Genomic DNA, 23,170 nt, shown 5'->3' on the forward strand with positions numbered 1-23,170 from the left:
GATCCACACAGTCAAAGGCCTTGGCATAGTCAATAAAGCAGAAATAGATGTTTTTCTGGAACTCTCTTGCTTTCTTGATGATCCAGCAGATGTTGGCAATTGATCTCTGGTTCCTTTGCCTTTATATGCCTTAATATACGGTATTTATCTTTCTCTTTCTGACTTACTTCACTCTGTATAATAGGCTCTAGGTTCATCTACCTCATTAGAACTGACTACTCAAATGCATTTCTTTCCATAGCTGAGTAATATTCCATTGTGTGTATGTACCACAACTTATTTATCCATTTATCTGTCAATGGACATCTAGGTTGCTTCCATATCCTAGTATTGTAAATATATAATTTATACATTTTATATATACTATATAAATATAATTTATATAACTACATGTAGTAATAGTAACATTTGGTAAATTATATGTAGTAGTAAAAGATAATTTATATAAATGCCATGAAAGAGAAACCTCTTGGTCTAAGATAATCAGAAGTACTAAATGCTGTTATTTGTATTGAAACACATGCAAAAACAAAAAACAAAACAAATTCTGCATCCCATACTACAAACCCCTAAGTGTTGCCCCTGAACATTTCTGCCATCCCTTACACTCCCAGCTGGCTCTGCACCAACTACAAGCTACCCTCTGAGTGGTACACCTACTGCTGCATCTGAGCAGCACATCCCCAGGACAGGGTCAGAAACTCAGTTTAGCTGGACTGTTGAGATGTTTCTTGGCTCTTCCTGTGCACAAGCGTCCTCATGTCAGCTGGGCATTCGGCATCACAAAGTGATCATCACTCCCAGGAATCAAAATGGAGGTATCGGGCTTCCCTGGTGAACCGGTGGTTAAGAATCCTCCTTGCAATTCAAGGGACACTGGTTCAATTCCTGGTCCGGGAAGATCCCACATGCAGCGGAGCAACTAAGCCCACGAGCCACAGCTCCTGAGCCCACACACCTAGAACCCATGCTCCACAACAAGAGAAACCACTGCACTGAGAAGCCCGTGCACCACAACAAAGAGTAGACCCTGCTCGCCTCAACCGGAAAAACCCACATGCAGCAACAAAGACCCACCACAGCCAAAAAAATAAACAAACAAATCTTTAAAACAAAAAGTTACTGGGGCATCATTCCAATAGTTTTTCTTCTGATAACAGTAAGTAAAAGGGGGTGTTCTTAATTGAAATATTTACAAAATGTCAGGTCTAGAAAATGGAACAAAGACAAGTCTTGAGAATGTTCTAAGACAGAAACAAGGAAGAAATAATAAATAATCTAGTCTCAGTCATTTGTTTTTATTTATTACACCCTGACTGTAAAAGACATGGGATTTTACTTTTTGCTAGCTGATAAGTATTTCATAGATTCTGTTTACTTATTAGTGTAATTGATACAAGCATGACTCTCTACTATAGATAAAGAACTTCCCAAAAAGAATGCCTTCCTCTTCCCACCCCCACCCCCAAAAGGAGCATTCGTTATGTCCACTTACAATGAAATCACCCACTAGCAATCGGTCAAGAGTCTGTCGGATTTCTGCCTTGGTCTGCATCTTCAGTCTGTTGTACTGTCTTCGCGCAGCTTCAGCCACTCTCAACTCAAGTTCAGACTGATAACCAAAACCTGCCAGATTGGAAATATCCAAGAGTCAGAATGTTCTTATGGTTGGGTGAAAGAAAGCGCTGCAACATCTACTCTCACCAGGAATTTCCACCAAAGCTAAAAAACAGTCTGTACAACAGGAGTTCCTTACTCCAGCCTGAGCTGGGGTCACAGGAAAGTGGCAAAGACAGTGAGGGACAGCCATGCAGAGAAAGGTAGTACATAAGAGGTGGGTATCTAAGTTATCAGAATTTCTAGAATCATTTTCTGAAAGATTCTAAAGTATTATATTTCAAAATCCTTAAAAGCATGATTATTACTGAAAGGGAAACTGGAATTTAGGAGGATTTGCCTTCTACATTCCATCAGTGTCAGAGCAATGAAGCTAAGACATTTATGGTCACCGTCTACATGAAAGGGGTTTCCCAGAGGGCTCAGTAGTAAAGAACCCACCTGCCTATGAAGGAGACATGGGTTCAATCCCAGGGTGGAGGAGATCCCCTAGAGGAAGAAATGGCAACCCACTCCAGTATCCTTGCTTGGAAAATTCCACGGACAGAGGAGCCTGGTGGGCTGCAGTCTGTGGGGTCGCAAAGAGCAACTAAGCATGCACACACATTCATGTACATGCTGCTGCTGCTAAGTCACTTCAGTCGTGTCCAACTCTGTGTGATCCCACAGACGGCAGCCACCAGGCTCCCCCGTCCCTGGGATCCTCCAAGCAAGAACACTGGAGTGGGTTGCCATTTCCTTCTCCAATGCATGAAAGTGAAAAGTGAAAGGGAAGTCGCTTAGTCGTGTCCGACTCTTAGCGACCCCATGGACTGCAGCCTACCAGGCTCCTCCAACCATGGGATTTTCCAGGCATGAAAAGACTCAAAAACTGGATCAAAAACTAAAACAACCCTTATGAAAGAGGAGTGACGGATATATTTAGGAAAGCACTATTGTTTTATCGATTTCTCTATCAACAGAATTGCTTTTTTTGCATGCACTGTCTCAAATCTTTTTGGGAGACAAAGGCAGACATATGTATACCAGTGCACAGAAGAGTCCAATGACAACCTCTGCAGTATATATCGCTGCACCAAACAAGTAAAACAGACCACTCTCATCTAGCAGAAAATTCTTGAACATTCCTCCTAAATTCTCTGGCCTAAAATATCCTGGGTAGCCAAGGAAACCACTGTCGTAATAGTTGGAAAGTATTTTAAATGCATGCTAAATGAAGGCAAAGAAAGAAAAAATATTAAGTCATTGATTCCCCTTGGAAGAGCAACTTTCCAAGGATATTCACTTTGATTCAGTATCGAAGGACAACCCTTCCACTTACTGTCAGGCCTTTTCTAGCACTACCAGGTCACCGGAATGTATAATAACCCTTGTCCCAGAAGCGACAACAAAGAGGTCATTAGAAAGTAACATAATCAAACAAAAAAGTTAACCTGAGGTATGAACCTTTCCCTTGTAGAAAAAGTCTGCCACTTTTTTAATAGCCTGGGGATTATATATGATGTTCAAGGGCCTCGTGCTGACATTCAGCCGCCTCTCAAAATGGCTGTGCACTGGATTTCTCTCGTACAGCATCTCAAAAACCGGGTCATCTGGGTCTGCAGCTAGAGGAAAAGAACCAGAGGGGGAAAAAAATAAATAGAACACAGCAAAACAATCACCTTATTCTTTATAACTGGCAAAGAATTCTGGGGGGAAAAAAGACATTTCCTCAATTATTTTCCAATTAAGTCTCATTTTCAAAAACTTTATAAAATAGAGAGCCCAATAAGGACTGCCTCTAGGTATCAACAGGACTCCTCAAGACCAAGTTGCTGTATTCACTCCCATCATGGAACCCCAGACCTGGAGGCCCTGTGAGTTGCTCCAGTCACTCACGAGTCAAGGGAGAGCACAGGGGCATCTCCAGGTCAGATAAGGATCCACACAGCAAACCCATGGGCACAAAACAGGACTCACTCCCTCTTTGACCTCTGACCAAGACTACTGATCTGTAATCATTGCATTTTTAAGGTTGAATTTAAGAACACATGACAGTTTACCAGGATAATGATGGCTTCTGTCTGCAGACGTTGTTTGGAGTCCAAAAGACTGGGAGACTCTGCCAACTTCCTTTTGCTGATGAACACACACAAAACACATAAAGGTCAGGGTGAGAGGGGCCAATTCACCGTGCACACATTCTCTCTCATCTTACCCTTTGGCGTCACTCTCACTTAGCACAGTCGAATCAAAACTCACGTGACATCAGGGGATGCAGACCTGGAGGCCGAGCCCTCCAGTCTGTGCCTTCCCCAGCCTGTACAGGCAGGTGCTGCTCTGCACTCGGCACTACATGAACTACTGCTCAACGAGGACTGGACATGCACAGCTTTTCACACTTTCATTCTGCCCTCCCACCCTATCACCAACCCCCTAAGCCAAAAAGTTATGGGAAGCATAATAAGGAGCTAAAGATTCAACTCTTCTGATCATATCCTTGCCAACTCAGTAAGATCAAAGATCTTCTCGTCTAAGAAGAATATTATATATAAAAAAGTACACATATAGAGAAAACTTGAAGTGGTTCTTCTGTAACTCTAGAGAGATGAGAAGTCCTATCAGTGACTAAGGATCAGAATGCATGAAAATCACTGTCAAGATACAGAGGAAATTCAAACACTGAACCTGAAATGCAGGAAATAGTCGTGCTGATAGCATTTTCTTCCAAATCCAGGCAACTATTCTAAGGTGGCTACAACACCAGGTGGGGGGAAGCCACTGCCATAAATCCCACCAACACATGGTAACAAAATCAAAAAACTTATCTAACTCTAGTTATAGTCTGATCAGCGTGTCTCTCTCAAAATGATCAAATATCGGAACAAATCAAGTTAATATTACTAATTGCTTGCCTAAAACTGATGGCAATTCACCAACACCCTGAACGAAATCATACAGCTATACGTACTGGATTAGGGAAGACCAGAAGAGGAAACATGGTTCCTTCCGTAGCCAGGTCTCGAAGAAAGAGTCCACCCAACCGGACTAAGAGCAAGGAGGAGTTTCTTCGAGGAAGGGATTCTGCTAGAAGTTTTACACCTACAGAAGATAAATGTTAAGAGCTGATACTATGCCACCATAGCCTTAAGTATTTTCAAAGTATTAGATACTTTATAAAAATATTAGATTTTAGAGTGAACTATCAGATACCATGAACTATTTCTCCTTCGAACTGGAACAAAATAACCCTATCTACATATCTATATGTCTACTTCCGTTCAGTTCAGTCGCTCAGTCATGTCTGACTCTTTGCAACCCCATGGACTGCAGCATGTCAGGCTTTCCTGTCCACTGATGTAAATTTGTGAGGAATATCAGAAGCTTTCTAACACAATGAATTTTAAACAGAGCACTTCACAATTCAGTTCAAGCAATCTGCTAGTTCACACTAAGTTTATGACTTCTCAGCTCTCAAGATTACAAAGTCAAAGCCAGTCAAAAACTGGCTTTTTTTTTTTGGTCACTTGCCTTTAAACTACCGCCAGACCTCAGATAAGTGGCTGTTTTATGAACTACAATAAATCTATTTGTGAGAAGACATAACTAACATCTGGGCATTTATTTATATACCTTCAATTCAAATTCACAAAAAGAAGTCAAAAATTTTTCATTATTTGCAGATTCCATATTTGCAAATTCACCTACTCACTAAAATTTACTGTAACCCCAAAAATAATACATTCACAGTGCTCTGCAGACATGTGCAGAGCATTCAAGTCACCTGAAGTGCGTATTTCTAGTTGAAGTTGAACAAGGCAACAATCTGCCTTCTTGTTTCAGCTCATAGCAGTGCCCTTATCATGATCTAATTAGTGCCAGCTTTTGGCATTTTTGTGCTGTTTTTTGGGGATTTCGCTGTTTAAAAGGGCCCCCAAGCACAGTGCAGGAGCGCTGTATTTTACAGAGGAAATACATGTAGTAGATAACCTTCACTCAGACATCAGTTACAGTTTCAGTGTCACTGGCCATGAGATCCATTAATGAATTAACAACATGTATTAAATAAGGTGTCATTAAACACACAGACACAGAGAACAATGTATTTATCTACTGATGAATGTGATCACCAAATGCTTACAGACACCTAACCTTGTGTTTCCACTAGGGGCCATGACTCAGTACTCATGGCAACTTTCTACAACAGAACTACCACAAATACCAAGACTCAAGTGGACACTGGTGTCTGGGGAGATACAGAGCATCAGGAAGCATTTTGGGGGCAGCACCTGAAAACTCAAGCTGCATGAAAGCACTCTGGTTCATCTGGGGAGCCCCCTGCTCCTGGTGCAGCAGAGTCACAGTCCCTCGCTGCAGCTGCAAGTTCAGTTTCGCAAAGACATGGTCTCGCTTTGTGTATGTGTTCATACAAGAGGCGTCCGCAGTAGGGTCAAAAAACTCCTCGGAGCCTGAACATGAGGAAGAAGAGGCTTTAAGAAAACACGTGGGAAAGTTTAAAAAGCACTGATGGCAGTCTCAATGATATGATGTAACTATTATCTGCCCTTTAGGAAAGAACTCCAAAGTCATGGGTGACTTTTATTCACCAACATGAAATGACTCTAACTGCCTTTACAAGGGCTCTGATCAACTTACTGTCAAACGAGGGGCAATGTCAAATTCATGATAAACCACAGTATAAGGCAGCACTGCCCAACACAGTGCAATGCTCTATACACTGCACTGTCCACATGGTGGCCACTAACCACAGGAGGCTCTGAGCACTGTGGCTCATGTGGCTAGTCAACTGAGGAAGTGAATTTTTGATTTTATCTGAATAAATTTAAATAGCCATTTGTGACTGTGGCTACCACACAGGACAGCCTGAGTCTAAAGGGTGATTCTGGACTGGTATTCAAGTCCTCAGGGTTTCAAACTTTTGAACTGGCTCAGACTTAATTCTCTTACAGTCACTGCCACTCAGATCTGTTTGAAACCATGTAAATATTCAAATTCAGTAATGGAGTTGTAAATGAAATATCTCTTAAAACCTACTCTCAGGCTTCGCTGGAGGTCCAGTGGTAAAGAATCTGCCTGCCAATGCAAGAGACACAGGTTTGATCCCTGGTCCAGGAAGATCCCACATGCTGCAGAGCAACTAAGCCCATGGGCCACAAGTATTGAGCCTGTGCTCTAGAGCCCAGGAACCGGAACTACCGAGCCCACGTGCCACAACTACTGAAGCCCACGAGCTGAAACTAGAGAACAGCCCACACAGCAACAAAGGTTCAGCACAGCCAAATATAAATAAAGAAAATTATTTTTTTTAAAAACCTCTCTCTGCCTCTATAAACATGAGACAAACTGTTACAAATGTCTACCTTTTTTTTTTTTTAATTTGAAATATACCATGGGCCAGTTTCACAAATAATAGGTGAACCGTGAACCAAGTGTCTCCCTTCACTGTAATCAAGAAGGGCACATGAAAGCCAGCTGCCGCCTTACCCAGGATCTCCTCGGGAGTCCACTGCTCCTGCGGCTCTGCCATCAGGCCCTCCACTGGCTTCCCTTCAGGGCTCTGCTGCCCGTACCAGCCACCCCAGCCAGGAAACCAGGACTGAAGGTACTGCAGCATCCCGCTGCCTCCCCCGGGGCCTGGGTCTCCAGGAGAGTCTCCCAGAGGATCCAGCTGAGGCTCCCGTAGGCTCTGTGTCAATCAAAATGAGCACACGTGAGGACCAAAGACAGAGACAGGGCATGAGGTGCCACTCCTCATTCTCTGTGCCCCCAGAAGCACTCAGCATGCTGGGTGTGAACACAGGTTCTCTCGGAGGATCTCCTACCTCTGCCAGTTCTTCCTGCTTGTGAAACCGTTCATGCACCAGTTCACGCAAAATCTTCAGTTCCTCAAAGCTCTGCTCCTCTTCAATCCGATACATTTCCTCCTGTTCGGGTGAAGACAGACAAAACAGGTGTCAGGGCTGTAGAGAAAGTGGACATCATCACGAACCTGTCCAGTACTAAAGGAACCCACCTGGCCCCCAATGTTTCCAATGTTTCCAAGACCCAGAAACCATGAAGATAAACAGTGAGTTCCATAACTGCTAAGCTTCTGGTTCAAACAGCTTTTCCGTATAACCCCGGTAGATCCTACCTGTACCCTGAGACTAACAGGAAGTGCAGAGAGAGCAGAGTGGTATTGAGTTGTTAACAGGTACATGAAGGACAAGTGTTGCAGGACAAGTGTTGCTGGACTAGCCCATCTTTGCTCAGCAAAGGCAGTTTACAAAATGCTTTCACATGCATTACCTCAACTGATTCAAGTCGGTGGCTGGTTGTTAATCTTCCCGAGTCAGAGGAGGAAACTGAGGACCTAGTTTACAGAGTAAGTGTGCAGGCCTCCAGCTTCTTTATGTTTCATGTGGGACATTAGCAAGGAAGTGGTCATTTTCATTCGTTTCATGCTAGTTAGGAAAGAACAACAGTGGCCAGCGACATACAAAGATGTGGAAGAAAGCGGAGTCAGCTCTTAAGCTGCTTCTTGAAAGTTGTTAGTCGCTCAGTGGTGTCGGACTCTGCGTCCCTATGGACTATAGCCCCACCAGGCCCCTCTGTATATGGGATTCTCCTGGCAAGAATACTGACTGGAGAGGGTTGTCATTCCCTTCTCCAGGGGATCGTCCCGACCTAGGGATGGAACCTGGGTCTTCTGTACTGCACGTGGATTCTTTACCATCTGAGCCACCAGGGAAGCCTTACATTCTGCCATTAAGGAAAAGGAGATTATACATGTTTACTTGCTCACCTCAGCTGTAATTTAGATTTTTCCCTTGTTCCGTATCTTTCCCTATGCCTTTAAGAAAACTATCCAAAACAAAAGGTCTGGTTTATTCCATCCTTTTATTAAGGCTTCTATGTCAGTAACCATGCCTACACTCATGAAAGAAGCACTAGCAGAGTGGTCATACCTCAGGGTGCCAGCAAGACAGGTGAGAACACCCAAGGATGCAGCACTGCCACTGGTTCACAATGGGGTGCTCTCACGGGCTGAATGTGTCCCCCCGATATGTGCATGCTGAGACCTTGACCCTCAACGTGACAGGATCTGAAGGTGGAGCCCATGGGAGGTGAACAGGTTTAGATGAGGTGATGAGGACAGGACCATCATTATGGGACTAGTTCCCCTGTAGGAAGTGGAAGACAAACAGCTCTCTCTCTGCCCAGGAAAGGCCACGTGAGCAGACAGGGAGAAGGCGGCTGCCCATAAACCAGGAAGATGGTCTTCCCCAAGAACCGAATCTGCCGGCACCTCGATCATGGAATTTCAGCCTCCAGAACTGTGAGAAGTAAACATCCACCGTGTAAAGCGCCCCAGCCTGTGGAATGTTGTTATAGCAGCCCAAGCTAAGACAGGTGCTAAAGGGACGCTTAGAAGTGTTTACTAGAGAGAGTAAAATGAGACAATCCCCAGGCCGAAATTAGTCTAAATTGCTATTACAAAAACTGACGCTCACAAAACCGAAACGAATCAAGGAGGAAAACACTCCCCACTGCCCTCCCCGAGGAGACAGACTGGAACTAGAGGAAGCTCCAGGCCAGGACCCTAGGACTGCCAGCTCCAAGGGTCTCTGGTCCTGCAGGTAACTGAAACTGGAGCTGGCCTTCCCCTCACTGCACACCCTCGGCCTAGGCTCTACCCCCAAAACTCCAGGGTCCATCAAGTCAGTCGGGATTAGGGAAAATGTGAGGAAAAGAGTTAGGATCAGGTGTTCGACACAAGTGACTAGATGCAAAGTCTCTCTGGGCCCTGCACAGAGAGCCAGGGGACCTGGTGGGACCACGGCCCCTTTTCCTTCCTCCCAGCCCATGGGCCAGCTCCCCTCTAGCAACAGAAGGTGGAGAAAGCTTCCTGCAGAGAGGCAAAACCTGGCCTTCCAAGAAGCTCTCACCCTAGTAAGGCCAACTTTATCCTAAAAAACTATGATCCCGAACAAAGACTTTTATTTCTTCACAGATTCCATTTTTTTCAGTCTTGAAGAGACATTCTTAACCTCTGAGTGGAGACGAGAAACACGAGACAACGCCCCTTACCTTGTCGTCTGCAGATAGCAAGCCTCCTCTCAACATGGTGAAGTACTTGTCAGTATAAGACACGGCATCACGGGCCCGGCCCAACAGGAAGCCCCATGTGCAGCGCTTTCTCTGCTCCCGGATCTCGTGCAAGTTGGCATTCAAAGCGAAATACCACCACTCTCGGCAGCTGAAACATTTCATAGCCATCTAGTTACTTACAGCAAAAGATGAAAATGCTATCGACCCAGGGCAATCCACAGCACACTACTCCTATTCTGGACATCTCTTCTCTTGTCGGCCATCACTTTATGCCTCAAATTCAAATAATATTAGACTAACTTCAACCTGTGGGAAAAGCTAATCCACTGCATCCTCGATAGATACACTGATAATAGTACATTACTCAATTGGTCTGAATGACCCATGACATCAGCCTCTCCCACTGACAGATAATCAAGTGATGGCTTTACAGTAAACACCACTGTAAGATAATCAGCAAGGATTTGACTGTTAAAGATTTTAAATGGAAGACTTCAGGAAAGACTGGAAATACACAGGTCTTTAAAAAAGGTTTACTATATTGACTGGTCAAGTTGAGCACATCTACATGAAAACATTTATTCATCCTATGTGCTTGGTAAGTCACTTCCGTCATGTCTGACTCTGTGATGCTTTGGACATTTACGTTATACATGTCATCAAGTGTATCACATAAATGCTGACCAAACTGGTTAGGAGAAAAGATACAAGGGAGTTGGTTCAAGAGTGCTACAAAATATTTACCAGACAGTCAGATCCCACCAGAGCAAGGCTAGTCTCCTTGATACATGAGACTGAGTTGTTGTTGCTGTTGTTCAGTTGCTAAGTTGTATCTCACTCTTTGCGACCCCATGGACTGTAACCCACCAGGCTCCTCTGTCCATCAAGTTCTCCATGCAAAAATACTAGACAGGGTTGCCATTTCCTTCTCCTGGACCAGGGATCGAACCCAAGTCTCCTGTGTCTCCTGCACTGGCTGGCAGATTCTTTACCACTGAATCACCAAGGAAACATACCTGAGACTGAAAGGACCTTCTAAATTCCCTTATGCTTGACCGAAGAGTAAACCCTTGATGCCAGAGATACACGATAGCGTGATAACAATGATAACAGAAATGGCATTTTAAAAACCAGAGAAATCGACTATACTTTTATCTTCAACCATGTGAAAAAGACAGTGAGGCACATTTCTGATCTATATACAAAAAAGAACATTCTAGAAAATGCATTCCACACACAACACTTAATTGACAAGCCTTACTTCTCAGACACGGCCACTTTGGGTTTCCATTTTCGGAACTTCACCTGCCTCTCCTTTCGCTCCAGCTCCTTGAGGAATTCCATGATTTGCCGGTACTGCAGCTTTTTATTAGAAGTTAAGCAGTACAAGGTTAGAACCGGTTAATTTCTTTTGCTCAGTAAAGACATTACACATCACAGGGACAAGTCATACTAGTCAAACCAGTGAGTTGAAATCCAGTGCCAACTGCAAGACCAAACTCCAACACTATCCAGAATGTCTCTCTGAACACTATCAGCTAAGTACACAGATTCACTGTCTCTCTTATGCTCTTCGTTCAGCACTTAAAAACATCAAATCAAACTAACCTGAGACACATCCAACCCATGTGTACAAAGACAGTGGGTTCTGCATCCACCATAGCTTGGTCTCATGCGCACTTCCTTTCCCACGAGGGGACCCTTCATCAACACCCCAGTTACAGCAGAAGTGACAGGAAGGAGGAGGGTACCTGAGAGAGTTTCAAGGGAATGGTTTCCAGGTGAATATCACATTCGATTCGGGGAGTATGCCGAGAGCGCAGAGGCTCTTTGGAGCAGTTTCTCTTCAGAAGAGCAGATGCACACACGGGCTCCAAGATGTAGTGATGGTCACGACTCTCCATGCTCCTGTCCATGGCCTCCTGAGTGTCACAAGAATGGCTGTCATTACAGCAGATGTTTCCCAGATCGAGTCACCTGGTGCAATGTTGTCTAATCTACAGCATACGACATCAGAATCCAAAGGCAGGAGAAAACTGGGAATCTAAAGCTCTCCAGCATTTTTAAATTTGTATTTGTATTTCTTACAGGTAATACATTCACACAGTTTAAAATTTTATAGGTAAAAAAAGTGAAATCTCTCCTTCCTACTCCTTCTTTCAGTCACCCAGTTACCCTATTCTGAGGCAACCAATGACACCAGTTTCTTACATATTCCACCGGAAGCATTCTGTACAGACTCAGGCAAATGCGTAACTTTCCGGTTTTTAAAACCAGTCTTACACAGAAGGTACACATGCTTTTTTACCTTAGTTCTTGAAACTTAATACTGTGTCTTAGAGACTATTATGTATTCATTATAAAGATCTCTGCCCTTTATTTTTTATAGCTGCATACTCTTCTACTGTATGAATGCACAGGATTTATTTAATCAAATTGGCAAAACAAAAACCATTCTGTACAACAGCATGTAAGGATAATCATGGTTGAGGGAAATATGAGAACTTTCTCTCCATTTCACTTAAAACCACCTACAATTTCTTTACAAAAAGATTAAACTGAGATTTTTCTAAATATCCTTCACAAATGGTAATATTTTACATCCAATGATTTACAATGACATTCTAAGTATTCTTAAAGGAATGCCATCAAAGGTGAAATTTCAACATAAAACATAGTAAGAAATCTCTTCTTAAGAGTCAGATGTGGTGCTTCATTCATTGAAAACCTGGGTGTACAATGGTGGCCAAGAGACCAGAGAACAATAATACGTTAAGTGCATGCAGCTGAATACCATCCAACAGAAGCAATGAACCAGAAGTATAAGCAGCAACACTGATGAATCTTAAAAACGGAGCTTTAAATGAAAAAAAAGAAAACAAATCTATAATACATTATAAATGTAAAACATACAAAAATCCCTATATATTTTTTAGAGTTACAGACATAGCAAGTACCTCAAGAAAACATACTCATACATACTGAAGAACGGATGCCAAGGAGGGAAAGCAGGTGGGAACAGGAAAAGAGACACAGAGAACAAAACCCTACATGGCCATGATCCTACACACTTTATTGCTGTGCTCTGTTATAAGACAGCCCTACAAGAATCATACCTGTAACTCCACCTGAGGCAAATCCCCCAATAAAGTGCAATCGACATCCCAATAGATGCTAAACTCTGCCACATCTAATTGCTTTTTCCGCATTAATTTCTGTACCTGAGGGAAGACAGGGAAGAAAGCATGATTCTTTATTCACGAATCTATTCATTCATTCAACAGGCCATTAGTGACGAATCACGCATAGGGCACTTTGCAAGGTGCTGAGGTTACAAAACAATGAAAACATGGTTCTGCTCTTACAGAGTTCAGAATCTAGCTAAATGGAAACACAAACATGTGAACAAATGTAATTAAGCAGAGGAAAGCAGAGAAAGAATATATAAGATGCTACAAGCAAACAACTAAAAAATACCACTGGGCAGATAAGTATCAAAAGCTATATATATATATATATGTTTCAGACAGAGGGTAGAAGGGAAGGTGTGGGACACATTGCAAGGAATGGGGCCAATGACACAATAGGCCCCATTGCTTCAAAGGACAGAGACTACATCTGTGTAACTGAAGTGCTGTGTTCAGGGGTGGGGCAGTACTGGGACACGTGTAGAAAGCGCTGTGTTCAGGGGTGGGGCCGGTACTGGGCCGGTACTGGGACACGTTGTCCAGAAGCACTTTGTTCAGGGGTGGGCCAGTGCTGTGTTCAGGGGTGGGGCCGGTACTGGGAAACGTGTACAGAAGCGCCATGTTCAGGGCTGGGGCAGTACTGGACACGTGTACCGACACACACAAGGAGTGGAGAGTTACTTGAGTATTGAGAAAAGTAGGTTGGAGTGTTACTAGGTGTACTAGGTTGAAAAGCTCCCCCTGCACCCCACAAAATTCATGTTGTCCCAGAACCTGTGAGTGGGGGAACTTACCCGGAAATAGGGTCATTGCAGATATAATCAGATTAAAATAAGGTCACACTAGTCAGAGAGGAAAACAAAAAATACCCAGAGAAAATACAAGCACAACAATCCAAAACCTACAGGATGAAGCAAAAGCAGTTCTTAGAGGGAAGTTTACAGCAATACAATCTTACCTCAAGAAACAAGAAAAATCTCAAGTAAACAACCTAACCTCACACCTAAAACAACTAGAGAAAGAAGATCAATATGGCTTTTATTGTATTTTATATGATTAAAACTGAACTTTTTGTGAAAAAAAATTAGGTCATCTAGATTGGGGTAGACCCTGAGCAATATGTTTTTTCATTGTATTTTATTTTATATGATTAAAACTGTCGAATTCTTTGTGGAAAAAAAAAAAAAAGGTCATAGGGGATTGGGGTGGGCCCTAATCTAATCACTGGTGTCCTTAAAAGAGGAAACAGACACACGAGGAGAAGGCCATGTGAAGACAGAGGCAGAGACTGGAGTGATGTACCCACAAGCCAAGGCAACCACAGGAAGCAAGGAGAGACGCAGGGGACGGTTTCTCCCTCAGAGTCTCTGCTGCTAAGTCGCTTTAATCATGTCCGACTCTGTGTGACCCCATAGACGGCAGCCCACCAGGCTCCCCTGTCCCTGGGATTCTCCAGGCAAGAATACTGGAGTGGGTTGCCATTTCCTTCTCCAATGCATGAAAGTGAAAAGTGAAAGTGAAGTCACTCAGTCGTGCCTGACTCTTAGCGACCCCATGGTCTGCAGCCTACCAGGCTCCTCCGTTCATGGGATTTTCCTGGCAAGAGTACTGGAGTGGGGTGCCATTGCCTTCTCAGAGTCTCTAGGAGGAACCAACTCTGCCAACACCTTGACCTTGGACTCTGGTCTCCAGCACTGAAGAAACCATCTAGTTTCTGGTTAATTTGTTATCTAGCTCTAGGAAACCAATATAGTAAGAAGTCTGTCACACCAAGGAGTTTGGATGTCACACGTGAAGGGACACGAAACCACTGAGGGCTTTGCTGTAGGCATGTGCCAGGACCAGCTGTGTGTTTTAGAAAGGGAATTCTGGCAACAGTGCAAGGTGGAGCTCCCCTCTACCCCAAATGGAGTCAAGATCTTGTTTGTCAAGATAAGAAGCAAGTCTGCAGAATCAAGCTACAATTCAGGAATACAGTGACCCTTGAACAACTTGGGAGTTACGGGTGTCAACCCTCCTGGCAGTCAAAAATCCTCATATAACTTTCTGCTCAGCCCTCCTATTCATGGTTCTGCACTGGAGGATCATGTGATACTGTGGTTATGTTTTCAAAAAGAAGTCTGGACAAGTGGACCTGCAGTGTTCAAGCCCATCTTGTTGGAGGATCCACTGCACTTGGTTGCTCTGAGCAGGGCACCTCCAGCCCCAAGCAGCCACCTCCACTTGCCCCTGTGTCCCGTACAAACGCCATCACCCTCCTCTGTATGCTGGGACATGGGAAAGGCTGAGAAGCCCTGACACAGGGCGAAGCAAGAGCCTGGGACAGAAGTGAGGCGGGGTGGGAAGTCAGGAGCTTACTGACTCAGGCAGAAGCTGACAGGATCCTAAGTCAGACAGTCGAAGTGAGGGGGAGTAGAACAGCCATGTTTGAGACACCTTGCAGGGAAAACTGGCAGGACGCTGTGACCAGCGGATACAGAAGCTGAGGAATAAGAAGTGAAGAAGTGAGCACAGGCGTCTAAAGACGAGTGTCATGGGTGAGAACACGTGGTCTGAAGCAAGGGAGGCAAACTTGTTCTGTAAAGGGCCGGAGAGAGCAGATATTTAGGCTTTGTGGGCCCCCCAGTGTCCTCGGCCGTAGTACAGGATAACAGTGGTAGTGAAGAGTAACGAGAATTCAATGCAGAAGACCAAGTAAACCACTAAGAATAGTGCCTGGCATAAAAAGGGCCCAAAAGTCAGTTTTCATGTGTTTGTTTCTAACATGCAGTAACATGTTAGAGAAAAAAAGGAAAAAAGTTGGTTTCAGGGAAGCAAAATGGGCAGCTGGAATATAATGGGATCATTTTGATTATAACAAGCCGAAAATACCACAGGCTTCCATGATGGACCAGCGGTAAAGAACCCTCCTGCCAATGTAGGAGACACAGATTCGATGTCTGGGTTGGGAAGATCCCCTGGAGCAGGGCATGGCAAACCACTCCAGTATTCTTGCCTGAAGAACCCCATGGACAGAGGAGCCTGGTGGGCTACACAGTCCATGGGGTTGCAAGAGTCGCACATAACTGAGTGACTAAACAAAATACCACAAAGGCGTCCCATAGGAAAAAACCTTGAATCTGAAGACTGGAAGAGGGGTGCAGAATGGCTTTCAAGATGTGGATGCCGTCGGCACATATTCCCAGGTGGCTGACAAAACCCTGAAACAGAGTGAGTGTATCCCGAGAGTGCACGTAAGGACAGAAGAAAATAAAAAATGAGATCCTTTCTGCACCTCAGTTTCTTCACATGTAAAATGTGCCAACATTGATGGATGAGTGAAATTATGACAGGTCAGAGGAAATTAACACAAAAGACATCCACACCTGTCAAAGAACATGGAGAAAAAGATGGTGATCTCACAGAACATGAAAGGACTCAAGGCACAGCCCCAAATGCCCCAGACCTGGTGCTTTCTTCCTGGTTTGCAGGTGTATTTCATACTCACAGGCTCATTCATGGCATTTTGCATGGATACATTCTTAATGCAGATGCCAAATGCAAAAGGATGGGAAGGGTTGGTAACACCGTCTTCAAAGCGCAAATGGACATCTTGAATTTTTAACTGCAGGAGGGAAAAAAACACATTTAGACAATTGCAGCAGGTAGAGTACTATAAGCAGGGGTCAAACTGTGCTTGAGCCACTTAAGTAAACCAACAGCAGGTATTTTACACAAACAAACCCAGTATTGGGTAAATACACCCAATACTCTAAGTTCCTAAGAGTCAGAAACACAAACTGGACATGAATGACATTTCTTTTGATTAGTCCCAACTCAAGAAGAGAGTTAATGGTACTTCCATGGAATCATTTCAGAAAACACCTTAAACACTGAAGGAAAGTAGTACCACTGTATCTAGACAAATGGCCGTCCCTCTCTTACGATATCTTCATCTGGTCCCTGTGCCCTCAAACCTAGACACAGGAATACGAGCAGGGCATTTCCACTCTGACCTTATTTATTTCCCCCTGCCTCTACAGTAGGGCTACTGAAAAAGCACTCTGCTTCAATGAATTAAAAAATAACAGACCGTGAAAAGACCACTCATAGAATGGGAGAAAACACTTGCAAGTCATGTGTATCTGATAGGGACGAGAATCCGGGATATATAAAGAACTCTTACAACTCAACAGTAAAGAATTCATTTTTATAAATGGAAAAGGAGTTTGAATAGATGCTTCTCCAAAAGATAAACAAAAAGCCAATAAGCACCTGAAAAGATACTCAACAACATTAACCATTAAGGAAATGCAAATCTAAATCACACTGAGGTATCACTTTGTGCCCACTAATATGGCTATTATTAAAAAACAAACAATAACAAGTGCTGGTCAGGATGTGGAAAACCTGAAATGTTCACCCATTACCAGTGAAACTATAAAACTGTTCCTCAAAAAATGTAACATATAGTTACCATAGGACTCAACAGCTCCATTTTTAGGTATGTACTCAAGAGAAATGAAAACATGTTCACACAAAACCAGATACATGAATGTTTACAACAGCAATATTCCTAAGAGCCAAAAAGTGGAGACAACCCAAATGCCCATCAACTGATAAACAAAATGTGGTCCACCCTGAGAACTGCAAAAACTCTAGGTATGAACGTTCCATTCAAACATCTCCACTAAAAGACTTGAAACTTTAAAGAAGGCTTCCAAAAAAAAAAAAAAGTAAAGAAGGCTTCCAGCAGCCTCAGGCTGTGTCCCTGGGACAGACATTCCATCCCCTTCCTGAGTTCCTATGTGGAAAAGCTCATGGCTGTCTGCTCCAGCCAACATCTGACAATAGCGTACACCCCCACCCCTCCCTTTTCTTAGAGCATTTCTCAAAAAGGGCTTACAGCTGTGAATCCTTTCGCTGTCCCTATGTGATGTATCTCCTACAATTCAAGGACCTACGAGCCACTCCCCTGAAATGCAATCATCAGGAAGAAAGGGGCTCCTGTCACCCATCTCTATGGAAGAAGAGAAGTCCAGCTAGCAGATACAGCTGACCTAATCACATCCACCCTGACCAACCCTTTGTAATTTTCCTCCTGAGCCCTGCCCACCCCACCCTCACCAACACACACACACACACACACACTCATTCTCCCTTTAAAACACCTGGTCACCTCTGTACAAGTTGGAATGGAGCTCTGCTCTTTCCCCGACTGTCAGGAGTCACTGAATAAAGTCTGTTTTCACCACTTTAACTTCACTCCAGCTTTGTTCATCTTTGGCAATCCATACAATGGAATGTATTATTCAGTCATAAAGGGAATAAAGTACTGATACATGCCACAACATGGATAAACCTTGGGAGCATTATGCTAAAAAGCCAGATGCAAAAGGCCACGTAGTGTACAGCTCCACTGATATAAAATGTCCAGACTACACAAACCCATAAAGTACATTAGTGGCTGCAGGGGGCTGGAGGAGAGGGGAATTTGAAGTGGTTGCTAGTTGGGTATAGAGCATCTTTGAGGGAAAATGAAAATATTCTGGAATTAGACAGTGGTGATCAATGTTCAACTTTGTAAATATATCAAAAAACACTAGTTTGTACACTTTAAAATTGTAAACTTTATGGTATGTGAACTAAATCTCAAAGTTATTATTAAAAATAAAGTTAAAATAATGACAATATCTAAAAAATCAATGAGATAAATAACTGCCTGAAAAAGAATTCAAAGCAGTCACCTCAAATGTACTTTTTTTACCAACATTACCAAAGTTATAACTCCAGCAACCTCAGACTGTATTCTGGGGGGGAGTGGGACACCTTAGAAAACAATGTGACCTGGCACTGCATGAAAACCCTGGAGCTGGTAAGTATAGGCTGATTCTTACGACATTCCTGAAAATTAGTGTGAACCCTATTCTCAGTTGTAAGGACAAAACAAAATGATAATTAAAGCAGAAAATATGGCCAGCGGCCCAAGCACTGTAACTCATCACACGGCCCCAGACGCGGCGGTGAGAGAGTTGTTCACAACACACTATATAATCAACTGGAAACCATATCCAACAGCTCTCCTTGTCCAGAGGAAGAAACTGAGACCAGAGAGATTAAGTGATTTGCCCTGCAACCAGATAGGATTTGTCTTCTTAGGAGGTATATCTTTCAGCAAGTGGCGTTCCCATATTTAAAAAGAAAATGAAGTGAAATGTCAATGATATTAAAACACCTACTCACACTAACTGAAGCAAGAAAAACCTGTGTGGGACTCACTTTTCAGGTTCTCCCTCCAACACCACCTAGGAAAAGGAACACCTGAGCAGTCAGCATTCTCTGCAGACACTCTGTGATCAGTTACACCCACGAGAAACCAGCAACCATGACATGAAACACATTTAAGCCTGAGCGGTCCCCTTTCATGCTCATACTTTATAAAAGCCATTAGGACTTACTTCAATGTTCTCCACAATCCTCGTAACTACTGAGGCAGTGACTGAATACCAATAAGACTCCCCTTTCTGCTGGCGTTCGTTCTACAAAGGAAAGAGCTGGTGTTAGAATCCAGGGCTTTGCTGATTTCGAGTCTCACCACCACCGCTCTCAGGCCAAGAGGATTTCTGCCTTGCCTTCCATTTTTCCTCCAGAGCCTGAAGGAGAGCTTTCTTGCGCTCCCTTTCCAACAGCTTCTCCTTTTCATCATTGAAATCCTGTATTTTTTCAGGGGCTCCAATTAAATGAAGGCTGGAGATGGAGATCACCCAAGGGTCCACATGGGGGCGGTAGAAGGGAATCTGAAGGGTCACTTTCCCAATTAAGCCTGGGAAGAGGAAAGTCTTGTTAAATGTCTGACACATGTATAATTCTATTTCTCTGGATTCTTCTACTGTCCTTTAAGGAGTATTATTGTTTTTACCATTTACTTTTTAAGAAGACAAGCAGTCAGTTTTCCTACATGTGAAACAAACGCTACTAGGCTGAAAGCTGTAAGAACAAAGGCATAAAAAGTAGAAGCTGGAACAAGGTCAGTGTAACTTTTTCATATCAAATGCAACATCTCCGCTCTGGAAATTACCTCTTCCCCAATGGGACTACCCCATAAATTTCCCTGGGGCTTCTTTCTCCCCATGGCACTTGCACAAGCCTGTGGGCACACAACTCATTTCTTCTTCATTATTAATTAGTTGGCTGATAGGTACTTACTAGGAGTTAACAGACTTACAATACACCCAATTTCAAACACGGCGACTGAAACACTGGTCATGTTGCTGTGGAATTCTATCGAGAAGGAATTCTGACTCTTCATGAGATCCCAGACTGACGGGAGAGCTAAATGGCCTGGGAGAACCATGATACACATTTCCCGAGTTCTACCATTTCTAGCCAAGCCTCCCAGAACACAAGGCTTCTTTCACTTCAATTAATAAGAGGCAAATCACCACCAAGGAGTAAAGCATGAGAGCATGTGAACCATTTGACCTAAAGGATTTCTCAGAGATCCACACAGCCCAACTAACAGTCTACCTCAGAAAGTAGAACGTTAGCAGATTGTGATCATCCCTGCCTAAGATCTAGAATTCAAGCAGGAGCAATCTGTTATATTTAAGATAACAGAGTATCATTGACACCAAGTGATCAGCTGTGTAATCCAGTAACAAATGAAGATATATGTCACAACAAATAATGAAAAAATAATTTTGGCTTTATCTAGAAAAATGAAAGTCAGTTCTTACATTTAATAAAATTTATATTATAAACTGAAACCATACACCGATGTTCACAACAAAGAATTCTAACAATAATTAGTGCACAGTTGCAATTCTAATCTTAATTAATTGGGAGGACAATTATATGACAGCAAAATATAACTTCTGTTACATTCCATTTTGGCAGAGCAAGCATAACAAGGGTCATTCTTGCCAAAACATTAGAAAACATCAATTTTCCCTAAAAGCCTCTCTTAATCCTTTGATATTCAATTAAGAACTCTTTGGCAGTATCCACCATGTCATCATTCTTGAGAGTTTCTTTCAGATTCACTGCCTTTGCTTGTGACTGGCAGTTCACCCATGACTTGAGTTGACTTCAAGAAAGCCTAAATCTCTTGCAAAATTTCCATTTTATTTCACCTAGCAACTGATTTGCATTGTACGTACACTTTATTATAATATATGTACCCTCAAAATAAGGGAAAGACTGACTGACAAACAGGCTACTGGTCAATGACAAGCAGTGTCTAAAGAGGGACTAATTTTATGCGTGGTCACTTAATACAGAATGTTTTTATTCTGTGACAATTCTTGTTTCTTTACCAAATCTAGTAACTGCAAAACTCCAGTAATACTTGCAAACATTAACTGAGTGTGCTGGGCACTGTACTGAGTAATTTTAATGCATTAACTCAGGTATTCCTCTCAACAACCCTACGATGTAACTACGATCATCCCATCTTAAAGATGAGGAAGCACACACAGAGTTGTGAGGGAACTGGCCCAAAGTCACACAGCCAAAAAATGGCAGATACAGAATAGAAACCCAAGCATACTGTTCCCAAGCCCACCTTTCATTCAAGAGAATCAACTGTCTCTCAGTAATATGTAAAATGTGTGTGCTGTGCTCAGTCACTTCAGTCATGTCCAACTCTTTGTGACCCCATGGACTGCACCCCACCAGGCTCCTCTGTCCATGGGATTCTCCAGGCAAAAATACTGGAGTGGGTAGCCATTCCCTCCTCCAGGGATCTTCTCAACCCAGGGATCGAACTCGAGCCTCCTTTGCCTCTATTGCAGGCAGGTTCTTTACCATTAAGCCACTGGGGAAGCCCAAAATGTATAATGAATTCTCTGAAAATAAGAATCTCCCATGTCTAGGACAGAAGTTCCCAGACTTTTAAGAATCACCTGGGGATCTTAGAAAAGGTGCAGGTTCAAAAAAATAAATAAATGATGCAGGTTCAATGACACTTCTTCAGAGACTCTAATTCAGTAAGTCTGGGGGCTACAACCATCCCAAGAGCATCCTGACATGAGCAGCCTAGGGACCACATTTGAAGACTGATCGAAACTCCTATTCTGCCTCTTCCTGGTCCAACAGAGCCAGACGCAAGGGTTCTCAGTTTTCACGTCCCAAACGATGTAATACTGTCTCCTTCTCCCTTGTTTCACATACCAGCTTTGACCTCGAATGGTAATTCCAGTTCTTTCAAGGCATCTTTCTTTAAAGGCAAGTTTTCTAATTCAACAGCACCTAAAAAATAAAAACACCATAACATGTTCATCCAATAGATGCAGTAGGCGCCTACTGTGTGCAAATCAGTGAAGAGTAAAGGGAGAGTTTCCCATGGAGGCCCAGGCTGTACCTACCACTGTGCTTTATCTGTACTGATGTCCTGACCTGTCTAATCTGACATGTAAGCCTGCCAGCAGACAAAGGGTTTAGGGCAGAGATCAGACTCTAACGAGCCAGGGAGTAAATATTTCAGTCCTTACAGGGTCTATTGTACATTCTCTCTTTTTTTTCTTTACAAGTCTTTAAAAATGGAAAAGCCATTCTCAGCTCGCAGAGGGATCTGGCCAGGTGGCCAGTTTACAGTCCCCAAGTTTAGGCTAATATTCACCCAAGGACCATTAACATTTGAATCACCTGGGATGAAACACAGATCCTGGTTTCCCCACCCAGATATCTCTGAAATTGAAACAGAAATTTGCCATTTTTAACAAGCTCTCCTCATCCACTGCCCGCCCTCCTAAAATGATATATTCCACACCATGTCTAAGAGCTCCTGTGAGTTCAGTAAAGTTGGTCATCAGAAGGAAGTACACTCTCTCTTCTGGAAAGCCAACCTTCACAGGTTCTCCTTCCCACCCTCACTTGCAGAGTAATGAGCAAAGGCATGAACTGGACCACTGCTCAAGGTCCTTTTCAGCCCCAGCTTTTACCATCACTTAAACCCAAAAGTACTAGATGTCTCCAAAGCAGACTGAAGGGACAGTCATGGGGGTGACACTCACTCCCAAAGCTACAGAAGTGACCCTCCCCTGTGCCTAAAGCACGGTGCTGGCCACTGGGATTATAAACAAAGGCAGGCAGGGTCCCCACCCCCAAAAAGCTGGGGACACAGGCTCCTTTTATGAAGTTGTTTGTGCAACAAAGTTGATTTCTGAGTCGTATAAATCTGTCTGAAATACATTTTCAAGAACAGAAAGTACAGACAGCAACAACTAGCAACCATTAGCTGGCAAGAGAACTCAGAAGAAAGGAAAGCAAGTCTTTTCCTCCAAAAACAAACTAAT

At 43.2% G+C, this 23,170-nt stretch overlaps 1 protein-coding gene across 1 annotated transcript in view; it reads right to left on the minus strand.

The window, feature by feature from the left end:
* VPS13D (vacuolar protein sorting 13 homolog D (S. cerevisiae)) overlaps positions 1–23,170 on the minus strand; it is a 274,572-nt gene that overhangs the window by 237,961 nt on the left and 13,441 nt on the right. The window contains exons 3-17 of the mRNA XM_010850181.1: positions 22,047–22,124; positions 19,508–19,698; positions 19,334–19,414; positions 16,384–16,500; positions 12,825–12,929; positions 11,460–11,630; positions 10,970–11,070; positions 9,688–9,856; positions 7,440–7,541; positions 7,102–7,303; positions 5,886–6,065; positions 4,568–4,698; positions 3,660–3,735; positions 3,051–3,221; positions 1,496–1,626 (exon numbers count right to left, since the gene is read on the minus strand). Coding sequence (XP_010848483.1) covers positions 1,496–1,626; positions 3,051–3,221; positions 3,660–3,735; positions 4,568–4,698; positions 5,886–6,065; positions 7,102–7,303; positions 7,440–7,541; positions 9,688–9,856; positions 10,970–11,070; positions 11,460–11,630; positions 12,825–12,929; positions 16,384–16,500; positions 19,334–19,414; positions 19,508–19,698; positions 22,047–22,124 — 2,006 coding nt within the window. The remainder of the gene's footprint in view (positions 1–1,495; positions 1,627–3,050; positions 3,222–3,659; positions 3,736–4,567; positions 4,699–5,885; positions 6,066–7,101; positions 7,304–7,439; positions 7,542–9,687; positions 9,857–10,969; positions 11,071–11,459; positions 11,631–12,824; positions 12,930–16,383; positions 16,501–19,333; positions 19,415–19,507; positions 19,699–22,046; positions 22,125–23,170) is intronic.

Source organism: Bison bison, unplaced genomic scaffold, assembly GCF_000754665.1.
Source record: "Bison bison bison isolate TAMUID 2011002044 unplaced genomic scaffold, Bison_UMD1.0 scf7180017864289, whole genome shotgun sequence".
Classification (NCBI taxonomy): domain Eukaryota; kingdom Metazoa; phylum Chordata; class Mammalia; order Artiodactyla; family Bovidae; genus Bison; species Bison bison.